Source organism: Podarcis pityusensis (assembly GCF_964106645.2).
Source record: "Podarcis pityusensis genome assembly, chromosome: 2".
NCBI classification, from domain to species: Eukaryota; Metazoa; Chordata; class Lepidosauria; order Squamata; family Lacertidae; genus Podarcis; species Podarcis pityusensis.
Window position 1 is genome coordinate 44,190,912 of NC_138029.1, and position 17,911 is coordinate 44,208,822.

Genomic DNA, 17,911 nt, shown 5'->3' on the forward strand with positions numbered 1-17,911 from the left:
TAACCACTTTAGCTAATGGGGCCTCCTGCTGCTGCCGCGCTGCCACTGCGCGATTTCTGTTCTCATCCTGAAGCAAAGTTCTTAACCCAAGGTACTATTTCTGGGTTAGCCAAGTCTGTAACCTGAAGCGTCTGTAACCCGAGGTACCACTGTATGTGGAATACAAGCGCCAAACAGAGATGCCCTTGCTTTGGGCAGCCCCATAAAGGAGGTAGCCAGGAAGGAATGGAAAAATATGGGAATGGGTGCCTGGACGCTGCAAAATTTGTGAAGTCTTAGCCCTAGCCAGTGGGGTGGGCATCTGGGTTCTGCTTCAGGCAACAAAGTGCTTAGGCACTTGCTGCAGCTACAACACACTCAGATTTTTCCTGGAGAAGGTTGGGGAACGCTGATGCAATGTATCTTGTTAATCTCCTGGTTAAATAAATGCTAATTCCACGCTGCAATAAAGTGAGGCCCCAATCTTATGTACTCACTTACTAAAGAATAAACATCACCAAACACACGCACAGGGTTGCACAGCCAGGCTCCCCTCCTCCACCCACTTACTATTGAACTCCGGTTGCGATCCTGTGCACATTTACCTACTCAAATCCCATGGAACTGAATGAAACTTCCTTCCGAATAAACATGCATACAGGCTTGTTCTGCCAATGGGACTCCTTTATTACAAAACCTGCATAAGGTCTAGCTACATGTCCCAAATCAGTAAGAATGTAAGAAGTTGCTTTATTCCAAGTCAGACTGGTCTATTTAATTTAGTACTGTCCACACTGACTGGCAGCAGCTCTCAAGGGTTTCAGTCAGGGGCATGGCCAGCATGGGCTCTGCTGCTGAGGTATGATCCTTCCCCTCAAAATAAAGTATGTTTCTAGTCCTCATAGAGCTGAATAAAGGGTGTAATAATCAGATAGGTACATAGAAATCTGGAAATGTGGCAGACCTTCATTTTGGGGGCTGCTTCACAACCAGTAATAAGGTCTGGGTAACCACTGTTATCTCCTTCAATGGTATTGTTCCACAACAGATCACTACCGTATTTTTCGCTCTATTGGATGCACTGGACCATAGGAGGGGGAGAACAGGAAAAAATTTTTTTTCTTGTTCTCCCCCTCTAAAACAAGGTGCATTCTGTGCGTTCAAGGTGCGTTCACCCGAAGCCTTCTACATGTGAGGAAACAGCTATCCCAAACACCTCAGAGCAACCATGTATTCACAGGAGTGCACAAAGTTTCCCTAACTGGTTCTCTCAGGAACGACAATAGCAGGCATATGGAACAATTTCTAGGTAAAACGCTTTGAATAAGTAATGTAACTGCTGCCCAGCTCAAATTCCTCCCGTGCTAAACTACCCCCCAAAATGTGCAGCCCACTGCAAGGCTCTGAAGGCTTTGGGTTCCTTTCGACCTGCTCTTTGGGGCTGGCGGGGGGGGGGGAGTGCTGCTTTCCCCCACCGCCAGCCTCCAAACCAGGTCGGGGAACAGTGGGAAGGCAGCGCTCTGGGCTTCGGGCTGCAGGCTGCTATCCGCAAGCCTTCGGAGCGCAGCGGGCACTCCTGCCGTGCTCCGAAGGCTTGCGGATAGCTTCCTGAAGCCTGCATTCGCCCCATAGGACGCACACACATTTCCCCTTCATTTTTGGAGGGGGAAAAGTGTGTCCTATAGGGCGAAAAATACGGTAGTTATTTATTTAACTACTACATCTCAGATTTTGATTAAAATTGCTGTTCTAGTTTATCTCACATGTCAAAATCATGGGTGGGAATAAATATTTCCTATGCCTTATAGTTTTTGACTTATGTGGGGGGGGGGTTTAAAAATAGGGAAATGTTATATACATGCACGAATAAGGTCGCTTATGGGGCCCCTCCAGGATTAGGGGGCCCCTGAAGCTTAAACTTCATTAAGTTTCAAAGTAGATAGGCCCCTGCTTATACCAAATCAGGTCACTGGTCCATCCAGGGTGGTGGATTTATGCCAGACCCGTAGGAACTCTCAGACTTAGCAGGAAAAATTACCCAGTGCTAAACTTCTTCCTTGGGAAAATGATCGGCATCAAACAAGAGGCAAGGTAATTCCAAAACCAAGCAGAAGGAGCGAGGAAGCAGAAACAAGCTGCCACATTTCTCAATGTTCTGGAGCTTTGGTGCCCGGCTGGCTTCCTTTCATTTACCTGCCAGTTGCTTCCAGGCTCTGGGATCCAGGCCTTCATACACAGCCACACTGTTTAGACTCTTGCGAGGGGAAAATTGGCAACAACACAGGGCCCAGCTCCCCAGCCCACACACATATTGCTGTCAAGAAGAAATGGTCTATTCCAACCAGAGCTGCTAAACACCACAGACAACCTGAGTACGTCTGTTTAGAGGTAGATCAGGGTCGGTTGAATTTCCCCCCAGACAATGAAAGGCTTTGAGCCCATTCAGAGTCCTAACGATCAGCTTTCTTGAGAACATAATAACCGCCTTTTATAGGCTGCTTTCCTCCACTCACCAAAGGGCAGAATTTAGCACAGGGTTTGTCTACAAGCTTGCCACAAACATTTTACGTAAGGGCTGGAGAGGGGATTATTTTTCCTTGCCTCCCACTTGGACATTGGCTGAAGCGGAGGAGCGTGACCCCAGAGGCAGCTGCATTTTTCAGCAGCGCCGAATGATCTCTGGGTAGCTCCTGCCACAGACTGTGTCCAGAATGACGCAATGGCTCTCAATGGCTGGTGCCTTTGTATGCTAAGGGACAGCACCTTGCTCCAGGGGAGGGAAATGCTGCTGGCACTGAATGAGAAGGCTTTTTGTCCAAGCACAAAAAGACCTGCAGAGATATGAGACCGAGATCCATATCATCACAGGTGTGTAAAAGCATCTCCAGCCTGGGGCTAAGAAGCACAGGCAGATACCAAGGGCCTGGTTTTAAATGGTGACAAGACTTAAAATGGTGTGATCACTGGGGCCTTTTTGACGTGCTCTGCATGGAAGCAGCACATGTCCCAGCTGGGAAACCGAAGGCTAGATTCGTACAATCATTTGTCCCACCAGAAAGAGAACTCTCAACATCCAAGGTCTTCCAACACAGCTGTGGGCCAGCACTAGTTTGGTTCTGCCCTGATTGTGAAGATTTGCAAAGAATGCATGATCTAGGTTTTTTTTGCAACAGCAATACCTACATGGATCTCTAGTGCAAGGCGACTCCTCCAAAGCTTCACCTCATGACAGGGGAAAAGGGATCACAGAAGAGAAAAAGGATTGTATGCATCTGCTGTGAAGCCACATTCATCACACAATCACATGGAAAGTCCTTCAACTACCACAGAGGTAGTGCAAAACTTGTGTTTTGTATGTGTGTGTGTGTGAACCCTGGGCTGGGGGGCAGGCACACGTTTTTTTGGCCAAAAGGCAGAACAGAAATAAACTCAAACAATGACAACACATTTTCATCACCTCTGAGTGATTTCAGTTTAGTTCATCACTTGGTGAGGGCAGCATTGGATGATGAGTTTTGTTCATGACTCAGGCACTGCAGTTCAGACAACACTGGCAGCCACCACTACATCAGCACAGCTGCAATATTCTTTAGTGGAAACGGTTAACTTGCTCGGTACTCCTGGTCACACTTTCTTTTTTTTCCTTTTTTGAGTTTTATTTATTTATTAATGTTCTTATGTTGCATCGGTAAACATTATCATATTACATCACAAGGCTTATTATAATATAATTTTCAGCATGTATACAAAGTTTATACAGTGGTGCCTCGCAAGACGAAATTAATTTGTTCCGCGAGTTTTGTCGTCTTGCGATTTTTTTCGTCTTGCGAAGCTTTTTGGAAAAGCTTCAAAAATCACCAAAGTCTTTAAAAACCTCAAAAAAGGCTACCACACCACGTTCTATGAGTTGCTCCTCGAAGTCAAGTCGCAACTGTATTAACGTTGTTAAGAAAAAGGAAACAAACTTGCAAGACGTTTCCGTCTTGCGAAGCAAGCCCATAGGGAAAATCGTCTTGCGAAGCAGCTCAAAAAACAAAAAACCCTTTCGTCTAGCGAGTTTTTTGTCTTGCGAGGCATTCGTCTTGCAAGGTACCACTGTATACCTAAAGAAAAGCAACAAGGACAAAAAAAACTATTCCAAAATCATATATGTACCAACACTTTGGACTTCCTGTCTATCCCGTTGGATATTACTTTTTTACAAATGAATGTACTCTTATTATTGTATATTTCTTTACATTTTATCTAATGCATTCCGATATCAATATGTACCCTTGGTCTTATTTCTCAACTCAGTCTTTCTCCAACGTCAATCGAATGCTAGCATCCCTGGTCACACTTTCAGGGGCCTGGTCATCCAGCCACGAGAGGCTGAGCGACACAGGTGCTCTTACACTCCTGTGTGTCTACTCCAGCACAGCAATCCCAGATGTGTTCAATCAGGGCAGCCGAAAACATTTTGGCACCTGAGGCAAACCACAAAATGGCATGCCTCCTCCCCCAAGGGAACAAGAAGTGGACATTGACAAGGATAGCGCAGCTGACTAGAGCGTGGTGCTGGTAACACCAAGGTTACAGGTTTAATCCCTGTAAGAAACAGCTGCATATTCTTGCATTGCAGGGGGTGGACTACATGTTCCTCAGGGCCCCTGCCAACTCTATGATGGGAATAAAGATCTACCAGTATATCGAGAACATCAGGAACAGCACCTCCTGTTTGCTAAAAGGCCACTGCAGATGTGCTATTGGGGAGTCTGCAGTTCTATCCTCCAAGGAGTGCACCACAGCAGTTGATGCCACTGTGGCAGCAGCAGCGGGCAATGCATTTCTTGGAGGCCAGGTCTGCTGCTTGTGGATCCTGCCGCCTGAGGCCATCGCCTGACCTTGCCTCATGGGAGCCCCGTGTTCACTCCAAAAGAAGTCCTGCTACGTTTAATGTGACTTAATCCCAGTCAGGTCGTGTGTGTTTAGGATTGCAGCCTTACAGTGGTTTGAGATAAACAGAGAAGGGCAAAGCCACCACCACAAGTGGTGACCAGGCTGATGCACTTTGGATCTTGCTGAGATGTCATCTCACTTTCTCCTGATATAGCTCTGAGCTGTGGAAGGAGTCAAGAGGCAGTAGGCTAGCCAACCCTTTTGTTGCATTTTGCCACATCCACATGAATGGCGGTCACCATGTGGGGTCAGCCGTCCATCAGAATCCACCAGGTCCCAACACCGCACCGCCCCCCATCCTGAATCTGCTTCAGACGTCCAGCGATCCTTGAGGGAGGTTCCAAGGCAGCGTGAGAGGAGTTGGAAATGGCAACCCTCCAGTGGGTGGTTCCCGGCCTGGGCCCGTCTCGGGCTGCTCTTCCTTGCTTCGCGTGGGCCGTCGGGGCGGATTCCTCTCGCTCGGTGCTTGGCTGGGCGGCGGCGCCCTGCGCGAGGTTCCCTCCCTTCCCCAAGCCAGCTCAAGGGAATGGGCAGGGAGGCGGGAGCGCCGGGCGCCTGGGGAGGGACGGGCCCGGCACGGGAGGAGGGCGCCACTTGTACCGGCCGACACCGCCGCCGGCGCCGGAGAAGCCAGCAAGGGCCGCTGCCTCCTAGCGCAGGTGGCCACAAGGAAGCCGGCTCAGGTGCTTCCGGGCGGCCGGGGCAGCCAGCGAGAGCCTACAAACTCCAGGCAAGCGGCTGGGGGGAACCGTCGGTGAGTGTGCGCGTCTTTACGCAGGCTGGGACGTCGGTTTTAGGGAGAGGCGGGATCGACTCATAAAGGGACCGAAGCGTGCCCCATTCACTTCCTCGAAAGTGTGGCCGCGGAGGGGGACTCAAGATCCGGCCAGAGCCGGCGTGTTTACCTGGAAGGAGTCCCACAGGGCTCCTCGTGGAACTTCCTAGGCAGCGCGCTTACGGCGGGCGGCCCACCCTGACTTTGCCGCTAGAGGTATTGCCCCCCCCCCCCCCACACACCTTGGCCAGCAAGAAAGCGAGCATGTAACCTTACCTCTGCCCGGCCCGTTCCCAGAACGTGGATGAGGTCCCGACGAGGTGATGCCCGAGCCTAGACCCCCGACAGCAACGGGAGCCTGGCGCGCGCACCGACGGTGCCTGGAGATGCTGTGCATGGCTACCCTGTGAACGCGCGTTTTGCACTCGGGTAAACTATGGGGGCAAGATTAGCAGGCGGTGGGGTCTCCCCTTTGACCGATGGAGTGGGAAAGTGCGGAGGGGGGCGCTAGAGAGATCTACTCCTCGTAAATGAAGGCACGTTGGGTGAAGAGATCTCCTCAACTTGCTTATTTTGTAGCTCCCGAGTTTAGGAAGCTCTCCCCCCCCCCCCAACTCCATTTGGTCCGGCTGGAATGGCACCCTGCGCATGCACAAAGGGGCCTTCCTTCCTTAATATTGCATCACATCCCCCAGGGATGAGCCCTAGCGCTGGAAATGGGCTTGGTGAGCCTGGGTGGATGGTGGTAGCCAAGGGTGAGGGGGGCGGGTGGGCATTGAGACCAGCTCCTGTTGGTGGGCTTCCCATGGGCATCCGGTTGGCTGTGAGAACAGGACGCTGGACCAGATGGACTTTTAATGTGATCCAGTTGTGTTGAACTAGATGACAATTCTATGGTTCTTTAATTGTATCCACTGTTTTGGCCCCACCATACTTTTAAAGCACACGGCTTCTTGGGAACTGTAGCTTAAGAGGTAAACAACAGTCTACAGGATTAATCAGGGGAAGCCATGTGCTTTAAATATGCTATGGTGCATCTCTACCCAAATTGCATAATGGGCTGCCCGTGGTGGGGAACTTTTAAAACTATGACAGCTTAAAGTAATTGCTAGAGTTTTCCAATATCTTTAAATACAGGAGCGCTCTCTCTGTGTGTCTCTCAAACTGCAGGGGTGAGGGGAGTAAGGGGAGGACTAGGTACCACCAACCCCGACTAAATGTTATGCTCCTTGGGTGAAAAATAGTCTTGGACTTTCAAGCGTTCTAAAGCAGGTACTCATTGCTTTGTCTCTACTTACATACTGTTTTTTCCAAGGAATGGGTGGGGAGAACAGCAAGGAAAACTAGTTGATAGGAAAGATAAACAATTACAGGGGGAAGTTGGCTAGCAGTTCCTGCTCCCCGCTCCCTTTCAGTGTTACCTGCCTATTTCTGGGAGACTCTTCAGCTTATTTGACAGAGTTTGGGAGCTGCTTATTCCCACACAGTTGTGTATTCAAAGGCTGCAAACACATTTACACACCGTGCATTTAAAGCACCTCTCCCCCTACAAAAAAGAATCATGGGAAATGTAGTTTACACAAAGCTACATTTCCTAGCACCCTTAGCAAACTATTATATAGTTCCTAGGATTCTCTGGCTGGGTGTGCTTTAAACGTGTGGCATGTCTGCAGCTTGAGACAATGAAACCACAGCTTGATGTACCTCTTGTTTTGTTTCCACTTTGATGAAGATAATACATAGACACACAGCCGCTGGAGTGACTGTAATTTAGAAAGTATTTAGTCTGGACTGGAAGTAGGGGGATAAGGACTTGTACAGTCAGTCTGGCACAGAACCTCCCTAATTATAACACATCTTGATTTACTCTTGCTCTCTAGGCACCTGCAGACCCACCCTCCCTCCCTTCCTTCCTTCCTTCCTTCCTTCCCTCCATTCCTTCCTTTTATCCACACAGGCAGGAGACATTATCAGAGTTCAAGGACACATTCCAGCCAGGCAAAACCCCTCAAAGTGTGATTTATTTATTTCTTTAATAAATTTGTATACCTCCCTTCATCAAAAGATCTCAGGGTGGTTCACATAATAAAATTCACGATAAAACATAGTAAAATTTTTTAAACCAAAACAACCCCCTTCCCACAGATACATTTGAAAGGCTATAGGATATTAATCAGCCAAAGGCCTGGCTGAAGAGTATCGTTTTCTCCTGGTGCCTAAAAATATGTAATGAAGGCCCAGGTGATCCTCCCTGGGGAGAGTACCGTATTTTTCACTCTATAACACGCACCCAACCATAACACGCACATAGCTTTTAGAGGAGGAAAACAAGAAAAAAAATATTCTAAACGAAACAGTGGATGTATGATTTTTGTGGTTCATGCTGTGGCCACAGACATGTGATCTGACAGTGAGTTTGGAGTAGCCCAATGCAAAAATCCTGAGGATCCATGTGGATCCATGCTTTGTAAACACGTTTTTGCACCACTGCGGCCCCAGGCAACAGTGGGTGCGTGATTTTTTTGGTGCAAGATGTAGCCATGGACATGCTATGTGATCTGATGGTGAATTTGGGGTGACCCAGTGCAAAAATCCTGAGGATCCATGTGGATCCATGCTTTGTAACCACGTTTTAAGTGGGGAGGGAAGGAAAAGCACTCAAGGGACAAGGAGCACGCGTGGGGTGGGTGGAGAAGGATGCTGCTAATAATGCAGAAGAGGGGTATAAGGGGAGAAGGCGCCTCTCCTCTCCCACTTTGCTCCTTTAAAGCAAGCAGGCTCTGCTTTTCTCCCTCCTTCCCGCTCATCCCCGGCTTAGAGAGCTGAAAAACTTTGCTGCTATTTAGCGAGCTGAGTGGGGAGGAGAGAGGGACAGAGAGCCTGCTTGCTTTAAAGGAACCAACCGGACAGGAGCCGCTTACATTCATGCAAGCGGCTCCTCTCCTCTCCCGCTTTGCTCCTTTAAAGAAGCAGGCTCTCTGTCCCTCTCTCCTCCCCACTCAGCGGCTCTTCTCCCGCTTTGCTGTTTCAAAGCGAGCCACGGAGGAGGGAAGGAAGGGGAACCATGGATCCTCTGCTCACAACTGCAGCAGATCCCCCCCCCGCCACCCGTAGGCATTCGCTCCATAACACGCACAGACATTTCCCCTTACTTTCTAGGAGAGAAAAAGTGAGTGTTATGGTGCAAAAAATACGGTATTCCATAAACGGGGAGCCACTGCAGAAAAGGCCCGCTGCCTTCTGGACCTCATGTGGATGAGGTGTACAAAGAAGGGCCTCAGATGATGAACACAGAGTCCGGGATGGTTTAATATGGGGAGAGGCTGTGGAGAAGGGATAGTGAGAAGTGTGGTCTGGATAGAGTCCCAAGGGCCATATAGAGAGGGCTCAAGGGTTGCATTTGGCCTGCAGGCATGAGGTTCCCCACCCCTGCTTTACGCCAAGGGGCTTTTTTTAAAGAAAAAGGTGGAATGAAATAAATAATGGGATGTATTTTAGTGGAGAGAGGATGAAAGGTGGCTTGTGAAAGGAGCAGGAGGAGGCAGAGGGATTAGCAGGTGTGGGAAATGATTTGGAAGGCAGAATTCCTGGGTGCTCCACTCTCTTTTTTTGGAAGGTATATGCCATCTGAGATTAGCATGGAAGGCAGGTAGTTTGGGAACCAAAGCATATTGTTGTTGTTTTAAAAAAACTTCTTTTCCTTAAACTGGGCGGAGACAGAAGCAGAAGAGCTGGTAGCTAGGACGCCCTGAAGCTATTTCTGTTCCAAGAGATCTTTCTATGGAAAATTACTACTCATAACATTAACTTTTATATAAGTTCCATTACTTTCAGAACATTTTACAAGTCCCATTAAAAGCTTGATTATTCAAATTGCTGGATTTGCCCTCTGTTCACCCCCTCCTGCTTCTTTTTCCCTTGGCTGCTTCCTCTGAATGGTAACTTTCAGAGATAATTACCCGGCTGGTTTGGTGCTCATAGAAACCAGAACCTTATGCAGACTGTGTCTGTTTCAGCTGTTCAGACATGTTCTTATGGAAGAAGCTAAGAAAGGGCATGAGCCAGCTCTCAGCAAAAGGAGACAAATTGACGTTGGGGAACAGCACCAATGATCTACCATGGAGGGATATTGGTTCTGGCCAAAGATTCATCTTCCCCAGCATCACATTGGCCAACCAGATGCCCATGGGAATCCTGCAAGAGAACTTCCCTGCCTGTGTTTCCCACAAACAAGTATGCAGAGGCATGTTGCCTTCGACAGGGGAGGCAGAACGTCCACAAATTTGTCTATCCAAATTGGTGGCCAACCCTCAATCTTGTGGGAGCAAATTCCACAGTTTAGCTACACACTGCACGAAGAAGGGCTTTCCTTTGTTCTGAATCTTCTGACATTCAGCTTCATTGAATGTCTCTGGGTTCTAGTATATGCGAGAGGGAGGAATAACTTCTGTTTTCTCGACTCCATATCTAATTCTATCTAGCACGTCCCCTGCTTACTTGACTTTTTTTGAAACTAAAAAGCCTCAAATGTTGTAAGCTTTTCTCATGTGGAAGTTGCTCCAAGCCACTTGGTCATCCTGGTTGCCCTTTCCTTGGGGTGATTTTGGGGTCTCCCCTGGTGCAGTCAATAACAACACCCCTCTTGTTAATCATTGCACTTGCCCGTGAGGAGCGTCTTAGTAAATTGCACCCAATGATCTTTTGTAACAGGTTAGTAGCGGTGAGAAAACAAGTTCTACAACTCTTGGAAGGCTGGGAAGGATAATGGAAACCAACACCTTTTCTCACTTTCAATAGTCTCTTTGTGGAAGTGCCCTTCCACCATCAAAATTGACTTTGATCTGGGGGACTTTTTTGCCAGTTGCTGCCAGGCCTGTCTCGGTTAAACCATTTGGCTGACTCTGTAGAGTCAAAGCGAGTCTACCACATTTATTTATTCATTTCCATTTATTGTTTCCTATAAAATCTCTTGATAAGTGATTTCACAGTGGAAAAAAATCAACAAGAAAAACAAGAAAAATGATTTCAAATCTAATACAAAAGATCTCCACTTAAAAGGCTTGTTAATAAAAGGAAGGTCTGCAATGGACGCTGCAAATATCATAGAGACAGTGCCTGCCTGATGTGTAAATGGGAGGGAATTCCAAAGAGTAGGTACCTCCATGCTAAAAGCCAGACTCCTGTATCATATGGAACAGCCCATCCCTTTCAGAGTGCAATGACCAACTGGGTATACAAGAGGTAAGAGTATCATTTAGGTATCCTAGTCTCAACCTGTATACCCAAACCAACAGTTTAAATTTAGCTTGGTAACTAATCAGCAGCCAGTGCAATTCTTTCTGCAGTAGCATAACATGATGGCGATAGTCTTAGTCCCAGTCAACAGTCGAGCCCTACAGAGACTGTATTGCAGCAATACACTCGGGGGGGGGGGGGAGGGTTACCAGTACATGGATGACAGTGGTCAATCTATCCTGGTCCAATTTGACATCTCTTAAACCACACAGCTTTGGGAGTCTGATTTAGATTAAGGAAATGTTGGTATTGGGTGAGTCTAGAGAGAAGCATATTTTTCACACTTTTTCTAAAATGTTATTTACTTTGGAACTATAACTTCATCAGTCAAGTTGGATGAATCCTGCCTGATGAAGATGAGACGTAGATGGTGATAAATCAAACACCTGAGGCATATGTATCAATGTACAGTAGTGCAATGTTTCAGAACTGGAGATGGAAACATCAGTTGACTGCTTTTAGCTCTGTATTTGTTTTCATCATTGATGTATTTCTGTTGTTTATCCTTTGTTGTGCATCACTCTGGGCTCTGTTGGAGGAAAGGTGATTCACAACACAATTAATTATTATTGTTATGAAAAAAATAATATAGAAAATCTCTGTACCATACTAAGCACAGTATGTTTTCCCTACATGGTTCCCCCGCCCCCCCATTAACCAACACCTAAACTTCATGCTGACCTTTCGTATATACACATTTCACTGTTTGCACACTGTTGGGAACCTGCAATTGTACTGAGAAGCCACAGCCATCCACACACAGTTAATGTGTGGTGAAACTGATGAAGCCGTTCAGGGACCACCAGATTCCATGGATGCTCAGTCTGCTGCCATGCTGCCCTCTGCTGTTCTGAATTTTGCCCATGCAGTTTCTGTTTATGTTCCTCTTCGATAGAATGACTAGCACAGAGCAATCAAGGACCATCAGAACCAGATCCTACATGCCTACCAAGAGAAGAGAAGTCAATGTTGGGGGTCATTAGATAAACAGAAAGGGAGATGAAAACAGATCGCACCCTCTGATCATACTGCTAAAGAGTATCTTCCTTCTGGATTTTGGTGGGGCTGAGGCAGCACTAGACTTTAGAGGCAGGATTAGCATTTCCATGTCCTTGGTTCTCCTTGGCACATTCCATGCTGCTCCTCCAACATCTTTGGCCAGGCCAGTGTAGCGAGAGCACTACTATAGCAACCAGAATCTCAGAGACTGCTCTGTTCTATGGTACCAGAGTCTAGGTGCTGGGCAGGAATGTAGCTGTGAAGGTTGCTCTTTCAGGGTTTCTGCAGAAGGTGTCATCCAGAGGACAGATACACATGTAACTCCTGACTCAGACTCTGCCATCCCATCCTAAACCAAAAGAGAGGAGAGGAAGGAAATTTGCATAAGCTATAGCAAGGAGATTGCCATACCTACACCAGTCCATTCAAAGATTAGATTTTCTCCTGGTGGTGTTGGAAGCCAGATCCATCTTCACCATGAGTACTCTATTTGGGTGAGTGAGTAGGTTTTGCCCTCCTCAATGAAGAAGGCATGGCTGTGCATTTAGATCTCTGAGAATCTTGCATAGAAGGCAGCATAGTTGGTAGCATAGTGGGATCGTCTGAATAGGCAACACTGATCCCGTTATTCCAGTGTGACATTTATCAGGCATTATATTCTCAGTGGCATCATATACCAGGCAGATGCATGTGGCCCTGAGTCTGGTCCTTCCATCCCCAAGACCAGGGTCCAAACTGTGAATATACCTCTCTTGTTCAACTCTCAATACCAGACCCTACAAAAAAATACCTGTCCTAAAAATAAAATTTTGCTTCCACATAGGCTTGTACTTCAAACTACCACAATAAAATCTATTAGCATCATCACTTTGGGGGGCTGTTAGGTTGCCAGCGTTGCTATCTGTATTTTTCTATTTTCCCTGTGTATTTAAATACGTTAGCAAACACAAGCGAGGAATGGCAGTTTCTTGAATCCTTGGGTGAGTCCCCTCTGCAGCAGTGTTGCTGACCAGATAGCCCTGCCTTGCCCTGCTTCAGTGCTGGGTGTGGCAGCCATATAGAAACAATGGGTTTTCTTGGTCTTTGAGATAAGCTGCCTCACTGTGAGATGTGGATGCTGGCCCATGAAAGAGGAAGTAGCATGTCAAAGCACTGCAAGGGGTCCTTATGGGCCTAGAGATGCTACTGCAGTAGATGCCAGAATCTGCCTAACTTGGCTATGTTTTCTGTCAGGTGTAAACAATGGCTATTAAAGTGTTTTAGGGCAGGCACCAGTCTAGAAGGCAGCTCCCTCTTCATGTACATGGCATTGTCCCAGTGGTGTATGTATGTTGGACAAAGGACACCTAGGTTGTGCAAGAACAGGGAGAGATTATAGGCCCTGCAGCCAGCCCAGCATTGCTAAAAGTGAGAGGTGACTGTTCTAATCCTTCACTGTCTAAACTGTTCTAATCCTTCACTGTCTTTTGGCAGGCAGTATGATCCCGGTGGCCGAATTCAAGCAGTTCACAGACCAGCAGCCTGCTTTCAAGGTTCTCAAGCCATGGTGGGATGTGTTGGCCGAGTACATCACTATAGCCATGCTGATGATAGGAGTTTTTGGCTGCACTTTGCAGGTGAGTGAGTATGGGGGGGGAGCCCACGCAGTGCCTAGATGCTGCCATGGTGTCATAGAATCAGAGAATTGTAGAACTGGACCCTTGCAATGCAGGCATCTCAGCTAGAACATCCATGAAAGATGGCCATCCAACGTCTGCTTAAAAACCTCCAAGGAAGGAGAATTGGAATCTTGGAATCATTGGAATCTTGGGGTGATGATCCACTCACTGCCTGTGGGAGAAGAGGCTCTAAATATTTGGGGGCAGTCTGGGCAAGGGTGGAAACGACCCCAGCACAGAAATGGTCAACTTCTACAGCCTGGGGGGCTGGATTCTCTGCATCCAACCACTTGTAAGGGGTGGTGGCCTAGCACTGTGCAGCCTCAGTAACGTAGGCAGGGAGGCCCTGTTCTCCAAACGTTGAAGACCCTATGCGGCAGAGATGAGGGATTGAGTACTGAGTATACTGGATTCATGCAGCCCGGGAGCCACAACTTTTTAGATTCTATCCCGTGTGAAGGGCATGAAGTATTAGGTGATAGATACCATAGCAGGGCTGGGAAGGACCTCTGTGCCATGACTTCACCTTCTCTTGCCAGTGCTTTATCATAACTCTCCTCAGATCCAAAGAAGCCCACAGAGGGTTAGATCCTTGGGAAGGAAAGATAAGACATGTCTCATGCAACCCCCTCATTCTCTAATCAGTATTGAAAACGCAGCCCTATAGCCCTATAGCTGACACAGCATAGAAAATGCATGCAGACGAGTTATTAGCAGATTTATACAGGGGCAGATTTCCCCTTGGCCCCTTTAGTATTAAGACTAGATTATCAGTTCATTTAAATTAGGTCCATTTTGACTATACATGAAGCAGTATTAGATATTAGACTTTATCATTTCAGACTACAGTTGGGGGAGGATGCCTTTTTAAATAACATGTAGAACAAAAACTCCTTAAAAGTGAAACCAGCACATCAGAAAGAGCTGTTCTAGACCAGCCTACTCCTTGCTATGCTAGTTTTCTACCTGCAGGGACTTTTAAAAAAAATATGAAGAGGTACAGTCCATTCAGCCACTTCAAGGCTGTACTTGTTCATCCCCACCTCATATAAACTGTTGCGTTCTACCACCAGGTACTGTTTTATATCATGTTCCTCTCTTCTCTTTCCTAACCTGATGTGACAGGTAACACAAGATAAGATTATCTGCCTTCCCAACCATGTGCCTGATGGCACAACCTTCACTGGTGCATCTTGTGAAGATTTCACGAAAAAGAGAGCCAATGTCTCTGAGCCAGTAGGACCCTCTGCCAACCAGCGAATGAATGGATTGAAGAACAACCTAGACCTCCAACAGTACAGCTACATCAATCAGATGTGCTATGAGACGGCCCTCCATTGGTACGCCAAATACTTCCCATACCTCGTGGTCATCCACACCCTCATCTTCATGGCGTGCACCTCGTTCTGGTTCAAGTTTCCTGGGACCAGCTCCAAGATTGAGCATTTTATCTCCATCCTGAGCAAGTGCTTTGACTCGCCCTGGACTACTCGAGCCATCTCTGAAGTCTCTGGGGATAACCAGGAAAATGCATTCTTAGAGAAGGGGTACCGGAGGAGGAAAAGCAGTGCTCCCAGCGAGACAGCTGAACTCAACCCCCCCGGGGGATCGGTGTCAGAAAAGAAGGTTTCAGAGACCTCCCCGGTTAGCCTATTGGACAAAAAGGAAGGGGAGCAGGCCAAGGCTCTCTTTGAAAAGGTGAAGAAGTTCCGGCTCCACGTTGAAAAAGGAGACATCCTTTACACCATGTATATCCGCCAAACCGTTCTCAAAGTCTTCAAGTTTCTCGTCATCATTGCCTACAATGCAGCCTTGGTTTCCAATATCAGCTTCATTGTGCCATGCACTGTCAGGATGGAGGACATGACAGGCTATGACCATTTCTGCTGCAACCACACCAAAGCCCACCTCTTCTCCAAACTGGCCATCTGCTACATCTGCTTCCTTGGCATATATGGCATGACGTGTCTCTACACGCTCTACTGGCTGTTTCACCGGCCGCTGAAAGAGTACTCCTTTCAATTTGCACGCAATGAGACAGGCATCAGCGACATTCCTGACGTCAAGAACGACTTTGCTTTCATGCTCCACCTCATTGACCAGTATGATTCCCTCTACTCCAAGCGCTTTGCTGTCTTCCTTTCTGAGGTCAGCGAGTTCAGACTCAAGCAGATCAACCTCAGTCATGAGTGGACGGTGGACAAACTGCGGCAGAAGCTGCAAACCAACGCCCAAGGCCGGCTGGAGCTCCATCTCTTCATGCTACCAGGGTTGCCTGACACCACCTTTGAGCTGAATGAGCTGCAGTCCCTGAAGCTGGAGCTCCTCAAAGATGTGACATTCCCACCCTCAGTGACTCAGCTGGCCCAGCTCCAGGAGCTCACACTGATCAACTCTCCCGTCAAGCTCTCTTTCACCTCTCTTATGTTCTTCCGTGAGCAGCTGAAGGTAATGACTGTGAAGTTTGATGACATCAAAGATATACCGCTATGGACCTACAACTTGAGAGGCTTGGAAGAGTTGCACATCTCGGGACTTTTCAGTCCAGAGATGGGCCGGGCAGGAACTCTGGAGAACCTGCGTGAGCTGAGGAATCTGAAGACCTTGACTCTGCACAGCAACATCTCAAAACTGCCACCTAGCGTGTCTGACGTTGCCGCCCATCTGCAGAAGCTCAGGATCTACAACGATGGGACTAAGCTAGTGACCCTCAACAACCTCAAGAAGCTCTTCTCTGTGCAAGAAGTGGAGCTGATAAACTGCAACCTGGAACGCATCCCCCATGCTGTTTTCAGCCTGGTGAACATGCAGCAGTTGGACCTCAAGGATAACCAGCTGCAGTCCATTGCAGAGATCATCAGCTTCCAGCATTGCCGCAAGCTGGTGTGCCTCAAGCTTTGGCACAACCACATTTCCAGCATTCCTGAACACTTCCGCAAGCTCAAGACCCTAGAGCAGCTTGACCTCAGCCATAACCGCATTGAGGTCCTCCCTTCCCAACTATTCCAGTGTTCTAGGCTGCACACTTTGGACCTTTCCTATAACAATATCCAGGTCATCCCCCCCGGGATGGGAGTCCTGCAGAGCCTTCAGCATTTTGCCATTTCTCACAACTCCTTAGAGGCACTGCCAAACGAAATCTTCTTCTGCAAGCAGCTCAGGGTTCTCAAAGTAGGACACAACAAACTGCACCGCCTCTCTGACCGTGTGAGTTGGCTGCCTTCACTCTCCACACTAGACTTGAGAGGAAACCCCCTTCAGGCCCTTCCCTTGGAGATTGGCCAGTGCCCAGTGCTCAAACGGAGTGGCCTGCTGGTGGAGAGCAGTCTTTATGAGGCGTTGCCTTTGGAAATTAGGGAGAAAATGGAGGATCAGTGATGAGGAGAATGATAAAGGGGACAGGGGTGTCTTCTCATGTGTTGGCCCCATTGAATCCAAACATGGACTGAATGGGGGAGCTGGCTGAAGTTCTATCTTCGGCTGGAACCAAGGAGGGAATGGGAACTTTTCACCCTAATAAGGGAGCAAAGGAACTGAAAAGACACAACAAAGAGCAAAAGTAGAAAGTGACTTTTTAAAAAATAAACAACCCTGTTTTCTGAATGGATAAGACCACAGGAATTATCCATTGGGGCGGGGGCGGAAGCACAGCTACACCTGACCAAATCATCATTATAGCTATTTTTGTACATGTGTGGTGTACTCGTGTATCTTTGTGAAATGCCCTGGGGCTTTGCGGGATTGTTTTGTTCAAAACTCCTATCTCTGTTCCCTTCTCCTCATCAATGTGTTCAGCTCGCAGGCCTGTAGCTTACAAAGCCCATCTTTTGAGCTTATTAGAAAACTTTCTTTTCTGCGGTTTCAAATGCCTATATATCATGGGGTGGGGAATCAGGGACAGGCAACTCTTCAACAGGGAAATAGCCTAATTCCTTTTACTTCTTTGTTCAAAGAAGGGCTGTGTTCCTTAGCACTGGACGGCCAGAGCACAATGCCTTCACATACCACTGACTGTAAGGAATCTTCTTATGTTTGTGTGTGTCTGTGTACATATGCATGTATACCTTAATCCCTTCTGGTTTCTGTTTTTGTCACATTCTAATCAGGGTGACATTGGATTATCAGTTCTGCTTGAGTGCTGGAGCTGAACTTTCTGGCTGTTCAGATCACTTCCCACTTCAGGCTAGGAGAGCCCCGCACCTCGGATCCTCTTCAGAACTCACTTCCTCCCTCATTGCCTTCTCACGTAATTTCAGTGAGCACCACA

The 17,911-nt window shown here is 47.6% G+C and overlaps 1 protein-coding gene and 1 long non-coding RNA gene across 6 annotated transcripts; one reads left to right on the forward strand and one right to left on the reverse strand.

Annotated features, from left to right (window-relative positions):
- The first annotated feature begins 5,506 nt into the window (after positions 1–5,506).
- LRRC8E (leucine rich repeat containing 8 VRAC subunit E) lies at positions 5,507–17,335 on the forward strand. Of its 5 annotated transcripts, none has more exons than XM_080997025.1 (3): positions 5,507–5,671; positions 13,464–13,602; positions 14,770–17,335. In XM_080997025.1, the coding sequence occupies exons 2-3, from the start codon at positions 13,465–13,467 to the stop codon at positions 17,020–17,022; spliced, it is 2,391 nt and encodes a 796-aa protein (XP_080853151.1). In that variant the 5' UTR covers positions 5,507–5,671; position 13,464; the 3' UTR covers positions 17,023–17,335. The 5 variants fall into 5 exon arrangements, with proteins under 5 accessions (XP_080853151.1, XP_080853148.1, XP_080853150.1 ...); XM_080997022.1 differs by having other exon boundaries at positions 5,536–5,671; positions 13,460–13,602; XM_080997024.1 differs by lacking the exon at positions 5,507–5,671 and adding an exon at positions 5,762–5,908 and having other exon boundaries at positions 13,460–13,602.
- LOC308472313 lies at positions 11,386–12,162 on the reverse strand. Its single transcript, XR_013983418.1, has 2 exons — positions 11,669–12,162; positions 11,386–11,516 (listed from the first exon to the last, which is right to left on the reverse strand). It is a non-coding gene; the product is annotated as an uncharacterized lncRNA (long non-coding RNA).
- Positions 17,336–17,911: the final 576 nt, after the last annotated feature.